The 26,762-nt window shown below is 38.6% G+C and overlaps 2 protein-coding genes and 1 pseudogene across 2 annotated transcripts in view; 2 read left to right on the top strand and 1 right to left on the bottom strand.

Moving 5' to 3' along the window:
- rgs12b (regulator of G protein signaling 12b) overlaps positions 1-1,710 on the top strand; it is a 40,657-nt gene extending 38,947 nt beyond the window's left edge. Inside the window, exon 20 of the mRNA XM_020941868.2 lies at positions 991-1,710. Coding sequence (XP_020797527.1) covers positions 991-1,454 — 464 coding nt within the window. The 3' untranslated portion in view covers positions 1,455-1,710. The remainder of the gene's footprint in view (positions 1-990) is intronic.
- A 696-nt stretch (positions 1,711-2,406) lies between these two features.
- On the top strand, positions 2,407-25,676 carry dok7b (docking protein 7b). Its single transcript, XM_055158298.1, has 13 exons — positions 2,407-2,462; positions 2,559-2,604; positions 3,720-3,802; positions 5,062-5,212; positions 6,505-6,705; positions 13,402-13,521; positions 16,407-16,511; positions 17,550-18,364; positions 21,819-21,890; positions 22,023-22,068; positions 22,140-22,253; positions 23,296-23,466; positions 23,970-25,676. Exons 1-13 carry the CDS (start codon positions 2,409-2,411, stop codon positions 24,122-24,124), a joined length of 2,133 nt encoding a protein of 710 aa, XP_055014273.1. The 5' UTR covers positions 2,407-2,408; the 3' UTR covers positions 24,125-25,676.
- LOC129410469 (5S ribosomal RNA) lies at positions 6,886-7,003 on the bottom strand (annotated as a pseudogene).
- Positions 25,677-26,762: the final 1,086 nt, after the last annotated feature.

The following is a 26,762-nucleotide window of genomic DNA, read 5'->3' as shown; positions in this document are numbered from 1 at the left end:
AAACTGCGCAAAATATGATAATTTATTATCTTAGATAATATCTTTAAAAGGGCAGAAAATTGAAAACTAAAATGTATATTTTTTCTACTTCTTGTGGCCAGTAGATGGCAGCAGCCAGCATGAATGAGTGACATGCCTCTCTGTTATGGTTCAGTGAGGCAGAGATACTACAGCACAATCTCGTCATGTTTCCTGTTAAACCATGCTGGTCTGAGCTCTTATCCATTAGATCCAGCGGCTCTCACTAAGGGTGCCTCCAGCTGCCAGCTGAGATAACTCACTCAGCTAATTATCCAAATGTCTCCCCCCTAAAAATCAATCAATGGCAGTACATTCTTCTGCATTTCTGACTTTCAACAAGTGTTTTGTTTCTGACTTTTTAAATAGCAGTAAGTTCAACAGTTCAGTTTATTTGACAAAACAGTTTAGCATCAGAGTATCTAAATATGGTTAACTGCATGTAGATTTTTTTAAATACTGAACAAAGTGTTGGTTTCTTGCATGTTTTCACCTCTGGGTTCTGGAAGTAAATTTCACATTCATTTTTCCCAGTGTCAATGAGCAAATAATAATTTAGAAGTCTGAAATCTTGCTCAGGGTTAATAAGCTAGAGAGACCTGTAATTTTATTTAAACTCTGTTTCTGAAACATTGTAAATTATTAAAACATTTTGCAAAATCTTACATTATAAGCATGCCTTTTGGATTTAAAACTACTTTTTGGATTTACAACAGCTGGACTTTAGCTACTACATATCTGCTTAGCCTTTATGATGTCTTTGAACTCTTGATATTTAAATTTTTTTGAAAAGTCTGTGCAAAAAATTGAATGAAAAATTGACTTTCAGAACCAGAGTGGGCTTCGAAGTGGGTGTTACTGTTAAGTTCCATTTTTGGTTTTACATGTATGAGGTGCCATTGACTGTTGTGCCACATTCCCTTCTCTGTCTGGCTTGTTAGGTCATTTAATAAGTACGATTTTTCCATTTAGGCAAGGACAGAGACCGCTGGAAAGGAAGTGGCCGGGATAGTGGAGATTATAAAGTTTACAATCGAAGAGCTACATCTTACAAACCCTCTCCTTCCCCTCCACCTGCCCCACCCCCCCGTGCACCTGTCCGCTCCCGCCGCAAGTCAAAGTCCCCCACATCCAGATCACATGCTTCAAAACGGGCCTTGGATTTGGACAAGATAGGGAACTTGTCTGATTCTGAAGACAAACTCAAGCCATCGCGAAGGGGGTCCCGGGACCTCCGATGCTACCAGGGGTACTCTGAGCTGGACAGGAAGTGGGAGGGTGTAGCCATGGAGCTGCGGGGGCGTGGAAGCAGGATGAGGTCAGCGGTGTACCAGACTTCAGACATGCCCTCCATGGTCCAAGCCAAGAGACATTCAGACCCCAATGAGGTCAAAGGACATGTAGACCGTGCAACATTAAAAGCCACGTTTGTTTAAAGTAGGGTATGTCTTTCACTGCTGCAGCTGGTTCACTTTCCGCCCTCAGAGGATACTATTAGGAAGACAGCACAGAGATACAACTCATGTGTGTGGAATAAGTTTCACATTCACGCAGTACAGACAAATGTGTATGGTGTACCCTGGGAGAATGAATGCAGTATTAATGTCACAAAAATTTTTTACTTCAAGGGACAAATATCTAAATACACAGTAATAATGCAACTTTGTAAAATTTTTATTGTACATAATCTAATAAAATGTGATATTGTTATTGTGTACCTTACATTATTGGAGTCCATAGATAACAGACTGTAGTTTACCTATGAAGTTGGAATAAAAACAGAATGCACATTAAAATAAATAAATAAGTAAATAAAAACATTACTATGGATCTTGCTTGTAGGCTAAGGGCTCAGTGAAATCAAATGTAAGGTTCCACTTATTTTACATCAATTCTAAAGTGTAGAAATAGATCTAACTCTCTTACATAAGGCGGCAAGTTCAAAACCTTATTACGTCACTGCAAAATAGGCTAGATCATTTGCTAATTTTATCCACCTAAAGTGATTATTTTAGAGCAAACGTCAACAGATTAAAGCGGCTTTCCACAATCAGAGTTGAGACTTGGTTTATTAGCATAAAGCCACATAAACTAGCCCAGTTTAACACCAGATTAGTGCCAATTTCAAGTGTTAGCCGCGCCAGCAGCGGGAAGAATGCGCGCGCTCTTTAATTGAGTTTGGCCACGTTGTAAACAATACGCACTTGACGCACGATGACAACTGCACTAACTTAGTAATAATGGGGGGAGTGCAGTCTGGCGGTGGGGCCGGGGGGCAGTAAGAGGCTATTTTGAACCGTGGCCCTCGCCCCTCCCTCTCCCCGCTGTCTGTGGTTTGGGTCCGGCTCACCGGGGACAGTGCACTCAGCTGCTCGGAACCATGACTGAAGATGACGGATACAGTTGTCGCGGAAGGACAAGTCAAGTTTAGAGATGGAAAAAAGGTTTGTTAATGGCTTTTGTTTGGTTTTATATATACCTAATATTTTATTCTGCTGATCAGACAAGCGTATTTGTTGTTTCTTCTATTTTTTTCACAGTGGAAAACACGTTGGGTTGTGCTCCGAAAGCCCTCTCCAGTCGCAGGTAAAAAACGTCCTTTGACAAATGGCATAGGCCTATATTATTTTCCAAAACGATATTGCCTGATCTCTAAACTTCCAGGCTAAGCTCCAGTGTCACCAATATTAAAGGGATATTTATCTGACCTTATGTGCTGCCAAATGTGAATCAGCAGTTTTCAAACTTGTGCCATGTTCCCTCCTCGCGGTGTTTTGCAGTGGTGATTGATTGAACTAGTTTACCAAAATCGGGCCGCCTCCTTGAACCACAGTAAGGATATTAATCCCCATGGGCTTTTGTTGCCAGCTCAGTGACAGGTTTTAATTATTTGAACAGCGTCCAAGGAGTCACATTGCCAATGTCTAAGAAAAAATTAAGTTTGTCACTAAACAACTGCAGCTTTACTATATGAATTTTAAAAGTTTTTAAAGCCTTGTGAGTCATTTACTTCTTCACTCACTGCACCACGATGGAGAATTTATTTTGATGATGGAGATGAAAAGTTACACAGTCTATTACATGGTTTACAAAGTTGTTTTTAGGTAGATTATTCCTGGGTATCTTTGCCAACGGTGAGGCCAGTGAATAGACAATGAGCATGTTACACCTTTGGTGTACATTCAATTGAATGGGTGCTTTCTGTCTTGCAGCTGACAAGTGACAAGCATTTTAGTCTTACTCCAGACCTGCATGGCAACTCTAATCTCAACATTGTTTTTTCCAACATTGCTCAATTAATTGAAAATTTTTAATTAGAAAAATGTAAACACAATGGTATATGTGGGAGATAAGTTAAGTGCAAATAAATAATCTTGGTGGAAACAATTGTGTATTTCAGTTCTTGGGCAAGCTTCAGTGATATTCCAGTGAGAATGTGTTTAAACCTCCTCGTAGACACTTGCTGTGGCTCTAATTGATCACCTGTCTATTGTGGCGATTGGATTTTGGTTATCAGCTGCTGCACTGGATCAACTCATTGTTTTAGAGTTTGTTTTGACAGCTGTGTGATAACGCTCCCAGGCATGCAGTCAGGATTATAACACTACAGTTAGTTTGCGTTCTATTAATAATCCCTATAATTGACTTTTAAGCCTCACACCTTTTGAGCTTGATGTGTCTGTTTTGTGTCTCCGCTGCAGATTGTCTGTTTCTGTTGGCATACAAAAAGGAGAAGAAGAAAGGCAAGAAGGGGATTGGTCAGAAGGAGAGTTTAACACTAGAGGTATGTTTGTTGTATAAAGTCTATAGAGTGTACAGAATGGGGCTATGTTTAGTGAGTCATTGGCTTATCTCGTTTTGTCAAGTGTATTAAAAGATCCCTCAGAAGATATCACTGCTATACTGGATAATTGCCTTGAGTGAAGGAAATGAATTAATGATTGTTATTATAAATAAGCAAACATATGACAAGATCCTGTGAAATTGAAATGCAGCAAATATTTCTCACCCTCTATTTTGTGATTTAAAAAATCAACAACAAATTTTCAATTTGCCACCCATCTTCCACAATTATAGGCTGCATTACATTAAACTTCTAGAGCTAGTAAATGATATTAATTTGTTGTGCAAACAATGCTTTTACTAAAATTATTTAATAAAAATATGTTCAGCTCAATAAAAGAAAATATATGGGGCTGGGTATTTGCCCTCTGCTCTTGTCCCACACCAGCTGCTGCACCTCTCTGTAACACTGATCAAGTTTGTGGATGACTCCACTTTCATCTGGCTTGTTTCGGTGGCGATGAATCTGCTTATAGGAGGGAGATGGACCAGCTGGTGACCTGGTACAGTGACAGCAACATAGAACCCAACAACACCATCATGGACTCTTTCCTCTTACTTGGCACACCCTTCACTCAGGACATCAAGTGGGAGGCCATCATCAGCTCTGTCATCAAGTCAACCAGTAGAGGATGTACTTCCTGTGGGAGCTGTGGAAAACCAAGCTGCTAGCCCTGATGATGGTGCAGTTCTACACAGCCATTACTGAGTCCTCACCTCCTCCATCATGGTGTGGTGCCCCCAGCCCGCTGCTAGGGACAGACACAGACTGCAGTGTTTGTGAATTTTGGAATGGAAATAAAACTTATTGTGATTCAGAAATCATGCTTACACCTTGCCCATAAGTGAACCAAAGTGGTGCCATCAGATTGGTGGAATACTATAATGCTCAGCAACTTATGGTTCTGCCCTCACTCCTCAGAGGTGGTTAGAGTTGGACAAAGAATCATAGGTTACATTTATACACTGATTTTGAAAATAATGTCAAGAGAAGGGTCATTGGAACACTAAATCCTTTATGTAGTGTTTTGGGAGTGGATAGAGCTCATTGACTCCTTGGATATATAATTCATAATCATCACCACTTCACTTGTGTCCTTGTTATTAGTGATGGACGGATCCAAAATCACTGGTATTGCCCACCACTACTTATCGTAATTATTGCAATTGTCACCATGGCAACATCTGTTTTTTCCTCAGGGCATCTGTGGGGTGGAGCCGGGCCCTGGGTTTGATGGCGTGTCCTACAGTCTGTCCGTCCTGTGCCTGTCTCACACACTTGTCCTGGGCTTTAGCAACAGAGAGGCGCTGCTGGCCTGGGACGCTCGCATACGCTTCCATCTCGGAGAAGGTCTGATATACTGCCATTTTCATCTCTACACTGGAAAGTCCACTATATCTGCATAATAGCATGTGATGGCGTTGTAAATTTTTCTTAATAACTTACATGGGTAAATTACTAATTAAATAAAGTTCTATAATTAGAACCTATAATATGCATAAAAGATTATAATATTGCTCTCACCTCTAGATGTTTTTTTACGATCTGATTGATTTGTTTTTGTGCTTAGAAACCTTGAAGCACACTATGTAAATTTCTGAGTGGGGTCTGCCATCTGCCTGTCTCCAGAGAGATTGTTTTGTGTCTGTCCTTACTCGAGACAGTCCAATCACAGCCACTAGTTTGTAGCATGTGTCTGTCAAATGCAGAAGACATCTCCTCTCCGAAATTCAGATAATATTCAGAACAAAATATATAACTTCTTATACCTGAAATAAATAAGAGATTGGTGCTTCGATTGCTGATTATGTAAAAATCCCTGCTGATTCTCAGGTCTTCATGTAGATTTTTCCCTTTTTTATGTGTAAACTACCATGTTTGTGTTTGATGCAAACAGACCATGTGTCTCTCTACTCCGCCTTTTACTCACGCTGTCTGAAATCAGGGAGACAGTATACAGTTCCAGATCCACCCATCTTTGTAAAGTTTTTTCAAAGTGTGTGGTTCTGGCTGATCAGGAAAGCCCCTATCTGTATTAAATATTATTGGCCTATAGATTGTTGAGATGTCGTCTAAAACCCAGCTCTATACCGAATATAAACACGCATACAGTAGACTGCTCCATGCCCTGTGTATTATCAGTGTTGTACTCAGCTGCTGCATGTGCCACAGTGACAGATGACGAAGTGCAGCCGCTCGAGCTCAGAAACGCTTCATCATCATCACCAACTGTCCCTGTGTGACTCTCACATGTGCCAAATGTTACACACACCCTGTTAGTTTATTTATGTGTGATTTATGATGTGAATATTAATTGCTCTCAGGATAGTAGCTAAAGATTGTGTTCAAGCGAGGGTACTGTTCCATAAAAGTAATTTTGCTGAACTGAAAGTAAAAGGGAGCATCTATATAACTTCTCAATTAAGAGTGAAAAGGTGCTTTAAAAAGTAACTGACATTATAATTTCTTAACACATTACTTTGTAGAATGTCAAGGCATAAGAATTGGGTCAGATGGGTCAAATGCAGAGGACACATTTTCCAATGGACACAATAAAGTATACCATAGCTTCAACACAAATTTGCCATTTAATTACTACACCTAAGTAACAGAAATTTCTAGTCATTTCTCCTCATTTCTAGTCCACAGGTTTAGTGTGACTGTGGAGCCTGGGTCTAAACTGGAGAGTGGGCCTGCCTCTCTTCACCTGTGCAACAGTCTACTGGTCCTCACCTCAGGTCTGCCCCCCATGGTCACTGGACACTGGAAACTCTCCGCCCTCAGACGATACGGAGCCGTACCTAATGGATTTGTGTTTGAGGGGGGGACTCGCTGCGGATACTGTGAGTAACAATATAAATTTATTAATCACTGCATTTATATAGCACCTTTCAAGATACCCAAAGCGCTTTACAGTTCATTATTCATCCACTCAACACTCAGTGGTGGTAAGCTACTACTGTAGCCACAGCTGCCCTGGGGCAGACTGATGGAAGCGAGGCTGCCAATCTGCGCCATCGGCCCCACTGTGGCACCTGGAATTCCCAGTGGTCTCCCATTCAAGTACTAACCAGGCCTGACCCTGCTTAGCTTCTGAGATCTGGCAGGTTCAGGCTTTGACAAGCTGGTATGGCCACAATACACAATAGTACACAAAAGTACACAATACTTACAGTGTACCACATTGATCATAAGGAAATGTTGTTAAAGCTGTTAAATGTGTGATAAATGTAACCATGCACCAACTCGAGTAGACCTTTTATCCTCTAACATCCTCTCTCTCAGTATCCACCCTTTTAGAACATTAAGAAGTGCAGCTATTTTAACTTTATGTATCTAGATTTTATTTGGCCTGTGCCCATTGAGCATTATAGTATTTATTATTATTTTAATAGACTTTATTGGTCGGTGCTCCTTACTTGAAGATAATGTATCAAAGCATTTTTGCACAGCTGTTGAATTACTGTCTATAAATTGCCCTAATGCATTTTTGTTGGGGTCTAGTTTTCTATGTAAGGAATGTCAGGCAGTCTGGTGATGGGTGTGTAGACAACACATGCATTTAGGTACAAGATACTGTTTTGGACCTCCTGACCCCTTAGTTTTTATTATGCTTTCTCTCTGCATTTAACAGACTACAACATGTCATGTCTCTCTACTTCCATCCTCTAGAGGCAAAAACAATAACATATCTATTTGGAAAAACATCATGCAACATCTATTGGTCCATTCCACTATAAAATCATTTTGTATTATTTAGTGATGTCATGGGCACTTTTCTCAAAATCTTGGGCAAAATATAAGACATATATACTAGTTTATGCTACCACAATAAATTTTTCACATAGATTGGCATAGTGATATATTTGAGGATGTGTGTGCAGCCTGCAACCCTCAGGCCCCTCTGGAGAAACGGAGCTCCTCGGGCTCTGATTTCACTGTTCTCATGAGCAACTATTAATACCCAACCTCAGTGCTCACTTAGCCCATCACATGGCCTTTGTCAGTGCAGCCGGTCTGTTATGACCAGTATTATTATACTGAGTAAAGAAGAGGGTCTAAATCCCTAATTACAAATATATATCTGAAACATCTGCTCATCTGCTCCAATCATTCAGTTCAGTATATTAAACATATACTCTTAAAGGTTGTATGGAGGATTTTTTTGTTTTGTTTCAAATTGTCAATGAAAGACAGAGGCGCAGCAGCTTTGTAATTATGATGACCAAAAATAAAAAAATGAAAGAATGAAAATCTATCAACTGTGGACGTAGTGAGGCCAGATAAACATCAGCCAATAGAAAACGAGGCTCCCTCATTTACTATTGGCTGTTAGATTTTCAATCAAACTCCCTACGTTTCTAGTGTAAGTGACTCGTCGGCGCGCAGGATTTCGTGGTTTATGCAGCGGTTCTTAGAGGCTTTTTCAAACTGCAGCTTCCTCGCAGTTTGCACAAAGTTTGTTGTGATGGCGGACGAGAATCCACGAGCAGTTCGCCGCAAAAGAAAGTCGGTTTTTGAGGTCGCTGAAAGAAGAAGAGAAGGGGAAAAGGAGCGAAGCCAAACTGAGGTGATTCTTGGAGATTCCTTCCAGCGATGGCTTGAATGAAGCAGACGAAGGGTCTAAAAACTGACGCGTCGGTCGATAAATTATTTCTAGACAGGAAACTTCAACAGTAATTCTGAACACGCACTGGATGTAAAGCGTGATTTCTAGAGTAAAGAGGCGGGAGGAGGAGATGTTTCTACTGAGGAGCTGTGGAGGAGGAAGGTGGTGTCACGCATGAACAACATTTGAAAAAGGACTGTCGCTGTATTTCTCTTCCCTTAAAAAATCCTCTATACAACCTTTAAGGGACACACACTTACATGTAAGAAGTGTCTTTGTTATAAATTGAACTTCCAGTAGGGGAATATTGTCTCTGTTGTATTTTGAGACCACCAAAAAATACCCTTCTTCATGGCTGTGTAATAAAATTGAGTTCAGCCTTGTCCTCTGCACTGAGGGAGCTTCCATTGGGGGAAAGAGTTGCACAATAAGATGTCTTCTTGTGTTTCTTGCATGACTGAACCTGAGTGTAGGTTTACGTTTGTACATGTTTGTTTATATTTTGAGCATATGGGAACACATTCCTTTCCTTACACAAATGGAATGTTCAGATTCATTTACTCAGGCTGACATTCTGTAAGCATATACATTACAGCATCTCCTTGATTTTCTCTTGAGAGGTCACCATAGAAAACCATCTGCTCCAATGATTTGGTTTTGTCAGGTTTTGTCAATGCAAACTATTAAATTTATTTGGGCCTGGTACTACTACAGAGAATACAGTGCATGTGGGCCCATTGTTATGCACAATATACATTTTGGAGTTGCACACTTTATTTGACTGTGAACAATTGGATGATATAGTAACAACAAAGCGTAATCCAATGTAGAGCCCAACCGATATATCGGTTGGCCGATATTATTGGCCGATATGCTTGCTGATATGGGCTGATATTTCACGTGGGCATGTTATACCTCGTTATAAATCTTAGACTCTCTACATTATGTTTATTTAATCCAATTTACAGACAGATAAATGTCCTAATATGTGGCTCCACATCAGTATTTATCTACAGAGTCATTTGTCTGTGTACGACGGAGAATAAGGGTCAGATAAAAAAAAAAAAAAATGCTGGCGCTACGAGAATAAAGTCATAACATTTCGACATTAAAGTTGTAATATTATGAGAATAAAGTCGAAGTTAAAATAAAGTCATAATATTATGAGAATAAAGTTATAATATTACGAGAATTAAGTCGTAATAAAATCAAAGTCAAAGTGAAAAATGCAGCAGAAGAAAAACCTTGTTTTTCAATATAAAACCAAAAATAAGAAAATGAACAACAATTTCTTCATTATTTGCGCCTCTGGACTGAACCAGGATTGAACCAGGACTGAACCAGGACTGAACCAGGACTAAACGAAGTCCGAGACCAGACCTGGACTGAGACAAGGACTTAGACCGGGACTAGACAAGGACTGAGATCAGGATTGAGACCGGGAACAGGACCAGGACAGAGACTGGGACTGAGACCGGGACCAGACCAGGATTGAAAATGGTTTAGTCCTGGTTTAGTCCCGATTCAGTCCTGGTTCATTCCTGGTTCAGTCCGTATGCGGCGCATTAGTCCCGCATCGCATTTTAAAGTCATGGAAATGCCATTTCCCATTTCCGTGACATAAACCAGGATTAAACCTGGACTAAACCGTTTTCAGTCCTGGTCTGGCCCCGGCCTCAGTCCTGGTCTGGTCCCAGTCTCAATCCTGGTCTTTCTGGTTTGGTTCCGGACCCGGTTTAGTCCTGATTCAGTCCTTGTTCAGTCAAATGAACGAATGATACACAGATTCTTCACTTGTTCACACTTTCCCAGCAGCCGATATTCTCATAATATTACGACTTTATTTTGACTACGACTTTATTCTCATAAAATTACTACTTTATTCTCGTAAAAATATGACTTCATTCTAGTAAAATTACGACTTTTTCTGGCTTCGACTTTATTCTCATAATATTACGACTTTAATGTCGAAATGTTACGACTTTACTCTCGTAGCGCCAGCATTTTATTTATTTTTTTTTCATCTGACCCTTATACTCCGTCGTATCTGTGTGTGTGTCCGTACTGTCCCTGAACACACCCCCAGAGTCACGTCACTTCACTCATGTGCTCTTGTTTACACCCGCAGCCGTGCGCAACACTGAGATTATATTCTTTTTATGGACAATCGGTTTGAGTCTGGATTAAAAGGACATTTATTAGTGCAGACTTGTGATGTGACAGAGCCTGTGTGAGCAGTGAGTGTTGGAAATACATCGACTTTGAAGCTAGTTTAGGTTAGCGATTAGTTGCTTTAGCTCCCACACATAAACAGGCTGTTTTCTATTGGCCTATTGTAAAGTGACTATATTGGCCTTATATTTGTTACTGGACCAGCATTGATATGTAAATGAGCTGTGAATAGACGTGTGAATGATCCACTTTTATGCATATAATTAATTACCGCGGCGCGCAGCATTTACGGCTAAAGGCTAATAGCGGTAGCTTACTTTAGTAGCTAGTAGTGATGGGTCGGTCGCGAACGAAACGGCTCTTAGAGCCGGCACTTTGAAGCAAACGACGGGAGCCTGCTCCTTATTGGGAGCTGTGTTTTCTCTTATTCTCACTTTTTTCTCTTCACGTGGCGTGCAGACTCGTGGTAGTTTGACAGCGGCAGCGGCTGAATGAATAAACCAGGACTAATCTTGGGCTCGAGAGAGGGAGAGAGATAGAGACAAGTCCCGATACTCAGTCCTGGTTCAGTTCTGGTTTAGTCCTGTTTTACACATGGTTTAGATCTGTTTTAGTCCTGGTTTAGTCCTTTTCAATCCTGGTTTAGACCTGCTTTAGTCCTGCTACCCATCACTAGTAGCTAGAATGTGATCTACTGTCTGTAAATATGACACAAAGAGGCAGAAGAACAATAAATGTTGCTTAAATAAACCCAATTTAAAATCCACTAGAGCCAAACCAAATTCAAGATTTACAGTGAATTTTTACATCACTAAATATATCTGCGATTATATCGGCTATCGGCCACTCCAACTCTCATTATATCGGTTTCATATCGGCCACAACAAAATCCATATCGGCTGGGCTTTAATCCAAAGTGACACCACAAATCCCTTCAATGCTATCCATACCTTTAATATTTAAGCTCCATGACCACATCTTATAGCCTCATAGAAGTGCTGCATATGTACATGTTACTGGCTGTGTCCTTGGACAATCAGAAAGAAGACAACCTGCCTGAATGATTTTTTTGAGAAAGCAGTTTCTTTTTCTATTTTCCAGAAAACCTTGAAAAGTAACAATACACAAGTGTGAAAGTCAGTACAAACTCAGTGCAGTAGCTTTCATTCAGTGCAAAAAATGGGGTCACATTCTGTTTGGATCAAGGCCTGTGTCGTAGTGGGTCAGATATTTGGAGGATTATCAGGCCCCCACACAGAGAGACACGTGCAGACACTGTAATAAGCATCCACTGGACTGTTTGAATGGCTGTCAACTGCTCTGATCTCCCTAAAAGCAATTTTGAATCTGTCAGCAACTTTCCATGCCCTGTAAAAAGGAAATATTGTATTGGTGTTTTTGAGTGAGCTAAATGTCAGTTTGTGCCAGCTGTAGTAGACCAGATCAGACTTTTGGATCAAACTTGGTTACTGTGTTCACTATTCTTGCCAAATCTGTGCCAAATGAGGATGAAGTTTCTTGGAGGAGACACCAAGACAGTAGCCAACATGCGGCTCAAGGGCGATTAGTTGTGACTAAAATTAGGATTAGTGTAAAAGTGTAATGAGGTCAGTCATTAGGGCCCAGTATGATACTGTATCTGCTAGTGTCATGATACTAAAATATGATCCTCAATTTTGATACGAAAGAAAAGAATATACTCAATATGGATTGGATAGCACAATGATGAATAAAAACACTATTTTGATTTTAGTTTTTTTTCAACTCATAGTATTGCCATGTGGTCTCTTTGAGGCTCTGATATAGAGCCTAAAACTATTTAAGAAAGGTCCAGCTATGTCCTGTTCATGTTTTTTTTCAGTACTGATACTTGTTCAGATGTGTTTCAATACTAGTTCTGATATCTGCATAAATTGGTTTATTTGCATAATTGGTATGGTGGTTTGCTTCTCTAGTGTTAGATTTCCAGATATTATTGTGTTATTATTTTGTATTGTATCTTTTTTGTATTTGGTTTAAAATTTTACACTACACGCTTTTCCTGAAAAAGGTGCGGGCTCAATATTTTTTGCACTATATAGTAAAAAATGAATATCTTCATATTTGCAATATCCATCCAGACAACATGTATTTAAATGTAATTGGTGGGTTTAACTATCAGACAAATGGGAAATTATTGTAAAACCAAAAGCTGTCACTTTATAACCTTTTTTAGCCAATTACAACATTATTATATACATACATTCATAATATTTTTGATAATTCAATGAATGGCCCACCTCTCATAGCTATTCCTGGCTTCAATCTCATCTCATTGGCATGTTGTAAATATAAGTAGTAAATTATTCAGAATGTAAACAGTTATATTTTCAGTATGTGCTGGGTTGATGTATCTTGATGATCATGGCTTCCTATGGTGTGGGCATAGAATACACTGAATGTGTAACCTTGATACAGAATTGCTAACTGCTCATTTGACCTCAGAAAAATATTCAGGCAAATATGTTTTTCATTTTCAAACCTGTTACACCCTTCAACCTCATGCTTTGAGCAGGGTTTATTAATTCATGTAGGGAAATGTACTGTTTTGTACCAATACCACTTTTATCCTTGTCTGATAAGAAATTTCTATTTGTAAACTGTTAAAATTCTGATTTGGAAATGTGTGGCTACTTCTCAAAGCTTAAAATCAATATTAGAATAGTAAATAAACAAATGCCACATAATTATTGTTGGTATTGTATTTCTTCTCCTCTAGGGGCTGGAGTGTTTTACCTTTCGAGCTCAGAGGGGGAGCAGATCAGTTTCCTGGTCGACTGTATCGTGAGAGGCATTGGCCTGAATCGGACCCCGCAAGGTTTACGTCCTGGCAATCCAGGTAAAATCACATCCGCCCATAAAATCAAGACAACCTCTGACCTGTACATACCCTGAAAAATATATTTCTATGTCTAAAATTAACTTAAACATGCCCAAGAACTCTGTGATGCGTGACTGAATGACTTAAAAATTTGTAGTGGCTTGTTACTATAGTGAAACATGTTTGGTGTCACACAAACGACTTGTGCTCTTTGTCCCTGGGGTCAGTGTGGGAGTGTTGGGTCAGGGTTTGTCTGTGACTTGTGACTGTTGTAACATAAAACCAATTTTACTGGCATCCGAAAAGCATAAACATGTAGACAGAAGGACTAATGACAGGTGAACTAAGGCAAACTGGTGTAGGTCACTAGGAGGAAGTGACAGCTCCCCTCAATAATGCCTCATATTTTGGTGTACTATATGGGACTGCTATGTGGGGGTAAATATATAAGAAGGGGCAAAGAGAAATATATCAGTAAGTAAGTAACTAGTACCTAGTACTTAGATCATAGACTGTATGTACTGTAAATGGACATAGCTAACAGCCGCTCCGTTCCCCTCAAAGTAAAACACCTAAACAGGACAATAAACGCTTTTATTTGTTACAGGCTTCTGAAAATGTGTTGTTTAAATCCATTTTATATTTTTTCTTGAGTGACCCGTCTTAAGTTATTTGCCAGTGTTTGCTAATATGTGCATTGTTAGAGTGACCAGATGTCCCTATTTAACCGGGACATTCCCAGTTTTGAGCCCTGTGTCCCCTGTCACCAGATTTATCCAAAACCAGTGATTTGTTCCAGTTTTATACAAGAAATGCACCAGGTGTCCCTATATTTGACCAATCTGACCACTGCCAACTGTAAAGAGAGGCATAAATTGTCATTTGTTTAGGCAAAATACAGAAAACCTGCTTAAAATTGACCAAAAGACAAAGAAAATGTGACTATACGGACTCACATTAGTGCCGAGTGTGTAACAGTTTTCATTAATGACACAATCGTTTCACAGTTTTATTATTATCAACCAACCCAAACCAAGGATGTCACACTTTTTTATTTTGAAAATCTGGTCCCCTTATGCTTTGTGTCTTCATGGCAGGCATCTCCAACCTTTTTAATCCTGTGAGCTCCTTTTTGTAAAACGAGAATGCCAGAGGGCTACTAATTTTAGCGGTCACCAGAAATTTTGTAAATATAAGAGGAATGGTAAGCTGAATATGAGTTACGGTTGGATGTCTATAAAACATAATCCACTATCCAGTTATCAGTGCTCAAATTTAGGCATCAAAATGATACATTTATAAAAGAAACAGGCTTTTAATCAATCAAATTTGTGTTATTCAGTGCAATTCAGTGTATAATTCAGAAATCCCCAGACAAGCTACTTGGAAGGGGGTGGAGAGCTACTGGTAGCTCCTGAGCTCCTGAGCTACAGGTTGGAGACCCCTGCTTCATGGTAACTGCTGAACATTCCGCCAGTAGTAATACATGTAGAACACCACCAGCGTGATGTCACTGCGAAGTATGCAGTCTAAAAAAACATACCAATATACTAACTGATAATAAAACTTGAAAAAAAAAATCAAATACAAAATAGGGCTGCAAGCCTCCATAAAAACATTTATAACATGTAGTTTAGAGCTGTACAAACATGAAATGTGGTCCTTGTATCAGTTTGTTCATATTTAAGTGCATTAAAGCATACAACTGTTACATATGTACCATTACTTTGCTACACATTACTACACATGAAAAATATATGAATGTACAAGCATATAAAATAATCTCACACAACAACATGAACTTCTATTTCCTAAAATCAATGTTGGTATCCATGTAAACAGTATCCTAGAGCCTAAGCTGGAGAAGGCTATGGGGCCCTGTGTCACCCCTCAACACACTGCCACTGTGAAGCTACTATAATTAGCGCCAAGTAGCAACATTAGCTGAGAGTTCACATAGCGTAGTGAAGAAAATTGGCACCACGTGTTAGCATTAGCTAGTGCCCAGATTCTGGCTCAAGTCGTTGACACTTATACACACCGTCCCACTGCCCTCCCCTCACACACCTCATGCTAAGAGTATTAATAGTTTGCTCTAAATGTGAAAATTGTTTCTGTTTTTTTGCCCAAATTCTGGCTTTAATAAATTTTGCTGTTGTAAATTCTCATAAAGTTATTTAAAAGTTCATGGATATTTGAACATTGTAGATAAAGATACACATTTTGGGTGACAAGGGCTGATCCGCTTGCAGGGAAGACTTTGGAATAGGATTTTTATGTTTGTGTTCAGGCATGCACTTCACATAAAAATTAGGACTTAACTGGGACAAAACCATAACTAGAACAAAACTAAACCAAGCCTTCACCAGGACTAAACCTGGGCATGTATCAGCTGTTTGTTAGATATACTCCCTGATGCCACCCTCGTCATTTGTCCGGTGTTGAGAAAGAAAATAACTCTGACCCCTTGTGGCTAAAGCTTTAACTTGTCGTTATAACTAACAATTGATGATATATTTTAGATGATTATATTAAAAAAAAAATAATATGATGAACGTTATTTCAAACTATATATACTAACTATACTATACATGAATTCACTTCTGTGCTACCTTACAAATTCTACATCTGTTCACTGCAATCCACCTTATTCCGCCTCGCCCACTTTTGTCTCTAATGCTCCTAAACTGCACTTTTTTGTGATGGCACCTCTGGTTAAACAGGGATCCCATTCATGTCAATGGAGAATTTGGGAAACATTTTGCATCTTAAATATGACATACAAAATGTTCAGTGTTAAGGTGTGTTAAGAAAAACTGTGCTTTGTCTCAGTAAAAAGTTGCTAAAGTAATTGTAGAAACTGTACTGAAAACTAAATATTTGCTCCTTCTTTTGGAATAAAGCCGATGCCAATCCAGTCTCAGCAGAAGAACGGATCCTCCAGGAAACATCAGATCTGGAGAAGAGACTGAGCAGGTTGTCCAACTGCAGCCTGGCCAGCAGCACAGGTAAACAACACTGTCTGTTTTATATCATATCATACAACAGTTAAAGGTGCACTGTGTAGCTTTTGTAGAGCTAGGTACACCAGCATCTTGTCTTCATAGAGATGCTATTGCTCTGTCTGGAATATTCCATGGTATGGCATTAAACTCACCTCACCTTGGAGACAAGCGGGAGATGCTCTCTGTTACAGGTCACACCTGGGTGTGGCGTGTTCGCTCTCAGTATGAAGGCATGTTTTTTCAGCTTCAAAAACACCTAAATTTGAATAAATTATAAATGATGAATATATGTTTAATGCCATATTGTGGAACATTCTAGGCCAGCATTATAATCTCCAAGGAGACAAACCGGTGGTGGAGCCTTTTTAGAAAGGTGACATAGTGCACCTATATTATGCAAAATTGACTTGTAACAACATTGTAACATGACTTAAAGCTCACCTCTCATACCTGGAGTTGTGTTTTGTTTCATTCACACATGTTTGCTCTGTTCCTGTGATATCATGTAGTGGTAGTTTTATTTTATTTTATTTATTTAAAAGGGACAATGCATATTCATGAACATATACTTATAAATACACCAGAATTAGGCTACTTTTCATCTGTAGTGCCAGATCACATAAGACATAAGAACATAAGACATGTCACACAGTGGACAAACAAACCCTTTAACAGGAAAAAAAAAACATTGCAGGAGAGGGCAGCTACTGTAGATAGGACAATATTATGTTTTTATTTATAGTATTTTTTAGGCTTGTTAGTGTAGTCCCACATCCAGCGTCTTGGCACCTTAAGTTGCTGACACCAAATCTTCTGTGAATTGTGCCCTGTGCAATAAAATTTGCCCGAGACCTGATCCATAACAGATTAGAGACGTTAATTGAAAATGACTTTCTAAAGGTTGCCATTTTGGACCTGAAGCAAATTACAAACGTGATTTGCATATTAGTCCTCCAACATTGTGTATACAGCATTTTTATTGTACTGGGGGTCTTCTTTGCTTATAAATCACTTTTAATTACTTTTCACCATCTTTCGTAGCCTCCACTTTTAGCTGTAGCACGTCTGTTGCTGGAGATGACCACAACAGTATCTCCAGCTCCTCCTCCAGCCAATCAGAAGCCAGCTACGGACCCAGACTTCCCTTTTGGCCCGAGTCCCTATCTAGGCTTCACTCTTCCATTGATACAGCGTCTAGTAGTTCTACATTGAAGGCGCTGACTGCATCAGATGACCGCTTGTACGCCGCAGCAACAGGAAACGCAGGGACACGCCCATCTTCAGCTCAGCTCCACTCTCGCGGTCTCCATGACAGCGGGCGGCAGAGCTCATTGGACAGTGGCATTGGCATCGCAGCGAGCAGCCAATCATCAGGCAGCTTCTCGTCGTATACAGGAAGTCTGGACGCTGCTGTTGCCCAGGGAGGAGAGGAGTTCGGATCTGCACCCAGTTTAGCTTTGCCTCAAGCTTTAGCTGCCGCACCCCTCACACCTCCCCCTCCTCCCCCCACAGAGGCCCCAGTTACACCCGTCACACCTGTCCCAGACTCCGCCCCCTCCACCTGCCCTTCCTCCAGGTGTAGCACTCGTATATCACAGACACACAGTGATGAATACCATATACCTAGCATGCTTAAACTACGCTATGACACCCCGAGAAGCCTGCTATCGCTTCGGGACACCATCCCTAACCCCTCTTCTGAACCAGGCCAAAACACTTCAAATACTGAGGATTTTTGGTGGCACGGTGGCCCACCAAAAGTTAAAGATCAGTGCACCAAATCATGGGGCAGTGAGCGACAATCTACAAATAGACCACAGTCAGTCCCGGCTTGCACACTCAGTGGAAAAACACAGGTAAAAACTCTATAAACACATTTTCTTTTTTTTATTGTCACAAATAAATAGGCAGTTCACATCAACAGAATTTCCCGAGACTGCTCCTTTACACAATGTTGCATAATTTCAATACAAAATATCAAAGAAATGTTAAGGCAGAAGTGTCCTATTTGAGAAAGTCTATGATTGGACCCCACTTCGCATTTTCATATATTTATTGCTGAAATATTACTTTCTATCCTTGTACCCGTTGTGCTACAATTTGCATTTAATATTCAGCTCACAGTGTAACAGTGGAACAAGCATATTTGTAAATGATTAGAAAAATCACACCAGCCCTAGCCTTACGCCAAAGACTCTGATGTACTTGCACTTATTAAACTCTTCACAATTGCCCCAATAAATGAGGTCTACTTATCTGTTGTAATAAGCTTGCTTAAGTCCACAGGCAGACATTAAATATTAAAACTCCCTGACTTTTTCACTACTAGTCTTTACATAATACCAAGTTCATTTGAGTATTCAGTGTGTTTGCCTCTTTTAGCCCATCATATTACTGCAGTGTAATAAAAAATCTGGTCAACTAAAAACGATTATGAATTTAGTTAGTTAGTCAGTTTGACATTTTTGTCAACTGACAACTAGACTAGGGAAATGGAAGATGATTTTTTTGGACTAAATCTTGACTACAAATTTAAACTGTATGTACTTTGTATTAAAATTAGAACTAAACTGGAACTAAACCCACACTAGAACTACCAGAAATAAACTTAGCTCAAACCTAGTCTAAAAGGGGCAACAGTTGTTCAGTTGGTAGAGTGTTTGTCCACTGATCTGAAGGTTAGCGGTATAAAACCCACTTTGGACACTGGTATATGAATGTATGTGCGAAGTGGTAGTGTAGTGAGTGATTCCTTGATGTTGAGTGCCTTGAAGTTAGAAAAGAACTTTATAAAAATGTGACCATCTATCATTTACCAAAGAACGTGTAAATGTAGCCTTCTATGTTGGATAATAATACCAAAGTCTTATACTAACTTATTATACATCATTAGACATTGTACCAAGTTCATTCTGTGTGTTTTCCACTGCAACTTTTATCCTGTCATTAATATTGCAGTGTTTGTTTTGCCTTAATAGCCCATGCAACAATTGTCTTGCTTTTCACAATACAGCGTGACGTGTTATTTATTATAATGACCAGCCTGGGTAACTGGGAAGTCTTGCAAAATGCTAATTAGACTATTCTTTGAAAACCTAAAGTAGAGAAGCAGAACACTATTCATGCAGTGCCCTTGATAAGTACAAATTGTGGGAATGCAAGGTTTAACTTTTCACACAAACACTTAAAACTTAAAATTAGCTATTATCTTCAAATCATTGGCCATAATAAGATACTTAGACTAAAGTGCTGACAGAAAATCTAATTGGCTCTCAGCTCAGTGTGTGACCTGCCTCTGAAGCATCGATACAAGAGAAATGCTATCAACATGAGTCAGTCTTCATCAAGCACTGTTGTGTTGTCATAGCTGTTTTGGTATTTTTAATGCTCAAAAGCTTTGGAATTGCATGTTTCAATGGGTCTTAATTGAGTTTTTCATACATTGTGAACAGTGGTGAAAGGGCTATTATACAGTATGTCTGCACTGTCTAGTGCTGGGAGATATGACAAAAATGTAACATGATTGATGAAACTTAATTTTTACTTCAGTTTCATTTTGTCTTATCAAAAGAAATCATCATTATGTCCTGAACAAAAACAAGACAGACTTCAACTCATTGTCTTTTAACGCAAAAAATACTCTAATTTCTTCCTTCAAAGTCTGAATGCTGCAGACCACTTGCTTTTAAGATTAGCTGTTGAACCCTTGATTAAAAAGACCCAAGTTGATCATTGACAATTAGAATGATTAAAATCCAATTAAAATGTTATTAATTGCACAGCCATAAGAGCAGCACAGAATTTTAATAGTTTCATGAGTGTGTTGTTTGTTAATTTGTAGTACAGAGAAATTAGATTCACTACCATTTCTGTCATTATAATAGTACTACTACTACTACTAGTACTGCCACTGTTCTATTACTACAACGCAGTTACAGAATATAAAATTACTAAGAAAGTACATTATTTCAAACTTCATCAGTACCAGAAGTTTAGTGCTGTCCACTCAATAGTATTTCTAATGCTGTAGAGGCCCTGAATATTAATGAGAAAACATGATGCAACATACTGAAATTCCCATCTCCTGTTGTCAAAGCACGAGTCTGATTCTTGTGTCAGCAGATCAGTGTCTTAAAATTCATCTGTCGGCTCAGATAATGGCGAGGAGACTGGGTTTTACTGCCTGTGTATATTAGGTTGCTATATTAACTTAGACTCATCTTTTTTTTTTCTTTTTTGCTACTTATTTAGAATTTATTATTACCATTTATATTTTCGCTCTTTTTTATTATATTTTATTGTGATGTATGAGCTACTGTGTCCAAATAATTTCCCTTGTGGATCAATAAAGTTTGTCTAAGTCTAAGTCTAACCAGAGACACAAAGTAAATAGGTTAATAATTCTAAGCTTGTTCTGACTTGTTTAGAGGTTTAGAAATGTCCTCTTAAAAAGAATTCGGCAGAGTTACAAAGGCACAGTCAATCACATTTTACTTATATTATAGCGCTTTAAAACTGCCATTGACCAAAGTGATGCACAACCGTGAAAACAAGGATGAGAGGCAAGACGAGTAAAATAAGTTTGCTGTTATCAGTTGTCAACTAATCACAACTAATGAATTTTTTTAATAATTGGTGACTTATTTAGTAGCTGAATAATCATTTTTGATCTATACAGAGTCCAGAATATGCCATGTGCTGAGAGTGGAGGTTTATATTCTCTTCTTTCGCAATCCAAACTATTTGATGGATTGAAATAATAATTGGCAGATCAGTCGATAACAAAATTCCATAACAGTGCCACATGGCTGTTGAATGCCATACCAAATGAGGGCTGAGCCAAAATGAGGCTTCATTTGTTGATGCAGTATTGATATTGGGGGCTGTTGAAATAATATGTTGCCAGGAGCCTTTATTTTGTTTTATTTATATTGCTTATTTTGAGAAAATAAACATATATTTCTTACCTGAGTTCACTTGTAACAAAAACTACGTTCTTGCACATCTGTTTGATATTTTGAAGCAAATTGTGTTACTTTGGGTGGTGGGCGGATTAACTCAGTGGGTTCTAGGTTTGAACCATATTGGAGAGACATTGAGAAGTAGCATTAGTTGTATTAGTTGATGCATATGTTATATTATTTAGAATTTTATTTTGAGACAGCTAAAACTTATTTTACTTATATTTAACATAATTGGTTTGCTACCTCTGGGCAATTTGTTCATGTTTTTTGAATAAAAACAACTGCGTAAATGTGAGTGAAGTGCTGAATAATTAACCTGATGTGACCTCTCCCCTGTCCTTACCAGTGTGGTCACGCTTCAGACAACTACATCACCTCTGAGCAGTGGCGCGCGGTCGGAAACACATCTTCTAAAAAGGTATGAGTTTTCGGCCTGTATTACTTCATGAAGGGCAGGTGGTCTACAATTGAGTGCTCTGGGGGGCTAGAATTTCCAAAGCACAGGAGCATGAAATAGGTATAAAAATTAACTTTATGAATGATTTTGCAGGTTGAGAAGTCAGCATCAGCGCGAACCACACACATATGTAAACCAGGTTTGTTTCCACATGAATCATTGCAGTGTTATCTGATCTGGGCAAATTTGAACTATTTGTATATTTGACAGATGAACAGAACTATGGGGCTCTAGGCAATATGTTGGCACGACTCAAACTTTCTATGCCCTCTTCTCCACCACCTGCTCCTCTCGCTGTGCCCACCCGGCCCGCGACAGCCTGTGGTAAGACTGTTTGCAGCATTTTTAAATTAGTTTTGTCATTTGGCCATGCATTTTGTTTACTTTTGACTGTTTACAATTATCACACCATCTGATCCACTGAAAAACTTCAGGTCCTCTACAGCCTACAGCCATAAATCTATATTATAGTGCTCCTCTAGATTTTACTATCTACATTTACTTTCCTTCCAGTGTATACCAATATTGTCCAGGTAGAAGAATGAGCCAACCCTTTTCTAAATATCCTGCATGAGCAGCTCCTATGAAATACTTATTCCTGAGTCTGCTCATTCATTTTAACTTAAAAACTACTTCAAACTTTGGAGCTTTTCCTCAATGCAACTCAATATATTCAACGCTTCAGCAACTGTGACCATTATCAGTTTATAGTCTGATTTCTCCAGAGAACTACTTAGAGCAAACTTTTCTCAGTCTTTATGCATGGTCTAATGTGCTGTGACATACAGTATTTGGAGGATTCGGGAATACAGATGATGAAACTGAATCTCGTTTGTTAAAATGATATTCAACTAGACTGTGTTTGGCATCACCAGTATCTTGAACTTATTTTTTGCATTTAAAATGTAGCTACAACCCAGACCTTTCCCTGACTTGGTGTCTTGCTGAACATGTGAGACAGGCATCAAGTTTGACAATGTTTAAATACAGGCTAAAAGCAGTTCTGTTTAGCTGTGCATGTGACTGAAAGGTCTCTTTTATTACAAATTTTTGATTATTATTTATGTTTTGACTTGTTTGTATGGTGATGTTAATGTTTTTCTTACAAATATACAAATTTATACAAATAAACTTGCCTTGCCTTGAGGTTACTATCTGCTAAAGGTTAACATACTAAACTCCAACTTCCACCATTGGCAGACACTAAGCTTAAGATACAAGAATTCCATGTGCCATCTCCAAAAAGCACCCAATCGATATTCCTTACAATAAATAAGAACATCCATGAAGTGCTCCCCAACTTTTGTTTAATATATTTTTTGCGTATTTTATGTCTTTTTATGTTTTGTGTTTTTTTTTTTTTCAGGTATGTTGCGACAAGACAGTAAAGCTGCTCCCTCCACCTTCCTGGACCCCAGCCTGTATCTCCATAACACAGTTCATTATGTAAACCTCCCCTTCAGCGCTATGTTAGCCAACAGAGACCTCCTGTGCTCCAGTCCTGCTGCTGTCTCCAGTCTGCAAGTTGTTCACAGAGGTAATATATTAGAGTTATTATTGTATTATCTGTTTAGTTATTTACTTAACGAAAATGTATTAAAACAGTCTTTCATTATCACAACAATGCCACTGTCAGCAAAGTAATTAAAATATGTAAAACAGTAGCTTTCAGAGAGGCCATTATAAATAATTTTAATTGATATATATATGTACATTGTAGTAATCTATTCACTTACTATAACCTAAAATGTACAGGTTAAGTTTCTTCACAATGATCAGAAAGTTTTAATTCAAGAAAGGCACACATTCAACACAGAATTCACTGATTATTGTTTTAAAATCTATTTATAATTTGTATACATTTATTTAGAAACAACAAAGGTGAAGTAAAAGCATTTGAATTTACAGATTTGAAATTTCTTCACACCTTGACCCGAACTCGTGTATTGAATTAATATGATCAGCAATCAACAGCATGCATTTCTTTATATTTTCAGTGCTGTGAGGTGAAAACTTGTCATTTTCTCCCTTAATATTTAGTTCTCCGACCAGAAGAAGGCTCCACCAGTGCTATTGCCCACCTTAACCCTGGCGCCATGGAGACAGCTCAGAGAGGGGCGGAGTCTGTTCAGGGCAGAGGGGCTAGACCGTGGGACAGACTGATTCAGAGCAGAAGACCTGGGACCCCACAGTGATCCTCCTGCCTCATGTCCACTTCTCTGATATGGTTCAGAGACTTCCATGACTCATTCATTCCTATTTATACTATCCTCAGTCTGCAGCTTAAACTTCAGTGTGTCTTCAGAACAGAAACACTCACAATTCTTATCAGTTTGTTCAGCATAGAAAACTAGTGTTTGCTTATTGGTTATGATGTTTTTTCAGTCTTTTATATTCTCTCAGGATAAGCTTGTCTAAAATGTTTGCTGCTGATAGTTTACCAAACAGCTCTCAGGTCAAACATTATGACCATGACTATGTGTATGTTTGTCAGCCCAAATGAAAGAAGTTGTCTCGTATTAATAAGTGAACTGTGCTTGGACTCACAAAGTGCAGCCTCCACATCCTACTTGATCAGTGACTTTCAATGAATTTTTAAAATTGCTTTTTTGAAACCAAGAATTTTTGTAGAGCTTCAGAATCCATATTGAAAGGGAGCTGGCCATGGTAACTCCCCACAGTCACAGTTATTTAATTAAGATAATCAATCAGAAATTTAATATTCCAACTCATTTGAGTTACGATGGCTTTAGTCGAACTTAATAAACTGCATCTACTTTTGTACTGCTTCTAAAACATAAAATATTACTCCCAAGTTTAAGTGCAAGGATGGAAAGATATATTCAGTTCACTTCTTCTAGAAGCTGCCGTGGATGCCACCATCGTCATTTGGGATGTATTATTTCACATGGGGTTGTCAATCTTGACAACAAAAGAGTTCTATTAGGACTCCACAGCCGTTTTAAAGCCTCCCAGAGAATTGTGCATTGTTGACTTGGTGCACATAAACTCTGAACACTTTACTCAAATCGACCTACTTAATATGATATTTAAGTGGCAGAACTTTTTCAAATTCTCAATTGAAATGAATGGGATTAGTAGTTTAGTAGCAAAAGTGGGCAGGGCGGAATAAAGTCAGTAGTTTTTCCTTTTCACCTGTCAGTGGTCATAATGTTGTCCTGATCAGTGCAAACTTTATCTACCTTTTTATACTGTATAAAGTTTTGTGTTTGGACTGTATTACTTTTACATTGCTGTGTATTTGAAATTTCACCTAGTATAACCATCTTCAGTTGATATACCCTAAATATGTTTATTTATCTCAAATGTTGGCACAAATCTGACCCTTTGGCATCCTCTGTAACATCACAACTGACGTTAAGATCCCCAGCTTGCTTGGCCATCACTCCACATCAAAACATTCGATTGAAATAAGAAACACTGAGTTATACCTTGGTGCAAATGACATTTATCAAAGCCTGTGCGGCCAGAGTAGGAAATGAGTGAGTAGTTTCCAACATAGTAGCATTCGTCATGACTATAATCGATGTCTGCGGCTGGTCTAGTGGGGGCAGGAAGTGAAAAATAAAACTCTAAGGACTAATTTTTCACACCATTTCGAAATCAACCAGACAAATAGCCCAATAAATATCTGACGCTAATTTATTTTTATGGAGGTGGTTCACAGTGGAGTGTGTCGGAAGTTTAAATTAATATAAGAACTGTAATATCCCAATGTGTACATACTAGCTTGGTTTTATTTATACAAATGATTGTGTATTCAGGTTAAATTAAATGTTTAAACTATTGACCTAACTATGTGCTTGTATAATTAGAATATATTGAACGCTTTAGTTTGCTTGTATATATAATCCAAGCTTGCTTTTATTACTGAAATGAATACATAAATTATCTATATTTTTAAACTGTTTATTAAAATACTGCTGCTGTGGTTTTTCAATTTAATAGTGTCATTTTTCCTTTATCTCTTTTAATTTACTTTTTCCTTTGTGTAAGGGTGAATTATTTTAGAAAAACCTATTAGAAAATGTATTACGCAAATTTGACTCTTGTGAGCTTTTAGCCATGTGAGAATGTTAGTACCTCCTCAAAACCATACCTGGAGTTTTGTTTCGTTTCATTCGCACATGTCTGAGTAACCCTTATGATAAGTCTGGATCTCCAAAAGCTCTGTTCACCTTGTGATGTCATGTGGTAATACAGGAAGTACTACACTTTGTTTTTAAACTCCAATCATTCAGATAATTTCAGGCCTCGAATTGCCTATCTCTACTGAACTAAAGGTAAAAGGTAGCTGTAGTAGAAGATCACAGCCTAAATATAGAGGGTTTATGTGTTAGACGTGTGAATGTAACAAAACACAACTCCAGGTCTGTTTCTAATGAGGAATCAACATTAAAACGTTAAAAAGAAAATACAATATTTGCCCTTTACACTATAGGCTTAGCAAGTTTGATACAGAAAAAGAGAAAAAGATATTTAGTTGATTGCAGAGGAAAACATTTTCATATAATTGTCGTCTTCATGAGTTGCAGATGGTAAATTCTGATTTGTTTGCGATATATCTTTCTAGTGTGGTATCTTCTGCCATATTCAAACAGAGCTGTCTCGATTAGGCTGACAGGACAGGCAGCCCCACTGTTAATGTGTCAGTAATAATCTGGGAAAAGTATTATTTCAGCCCTTGTGCGTCACTCACCACCAACGCACCATCACTGACCTCCCACACCGATTCCCTGCACAATTTTTACATCTTCATTTCTCTGAAGGCTTCACCAAGAGACTGTCAATCCATGGATGAGGAATATACAA

This window comes from Boleophthalmus pectinirostris, unplaced genomic scaffold (genome assembly GCF_026225935.1).
Source record: "Boleophthalmus pectinirostris isolate CB_2022bp ecotype Guang Dong unplaced genomic scaffold, ASM2622593v1 HiC_scaffold_22, whole genome shotgun sequence".
Taxonomy (NCBI): Eukaryota; Metazoa; Chordata; class Actinopteri; order Gobiiformes; family Gobiidae; genus Boleophthalmus; species Boleophthalmus pectinirostris.
This window is presented reverse-complemented; position numbering and strand designations above follow the sequence as displayed.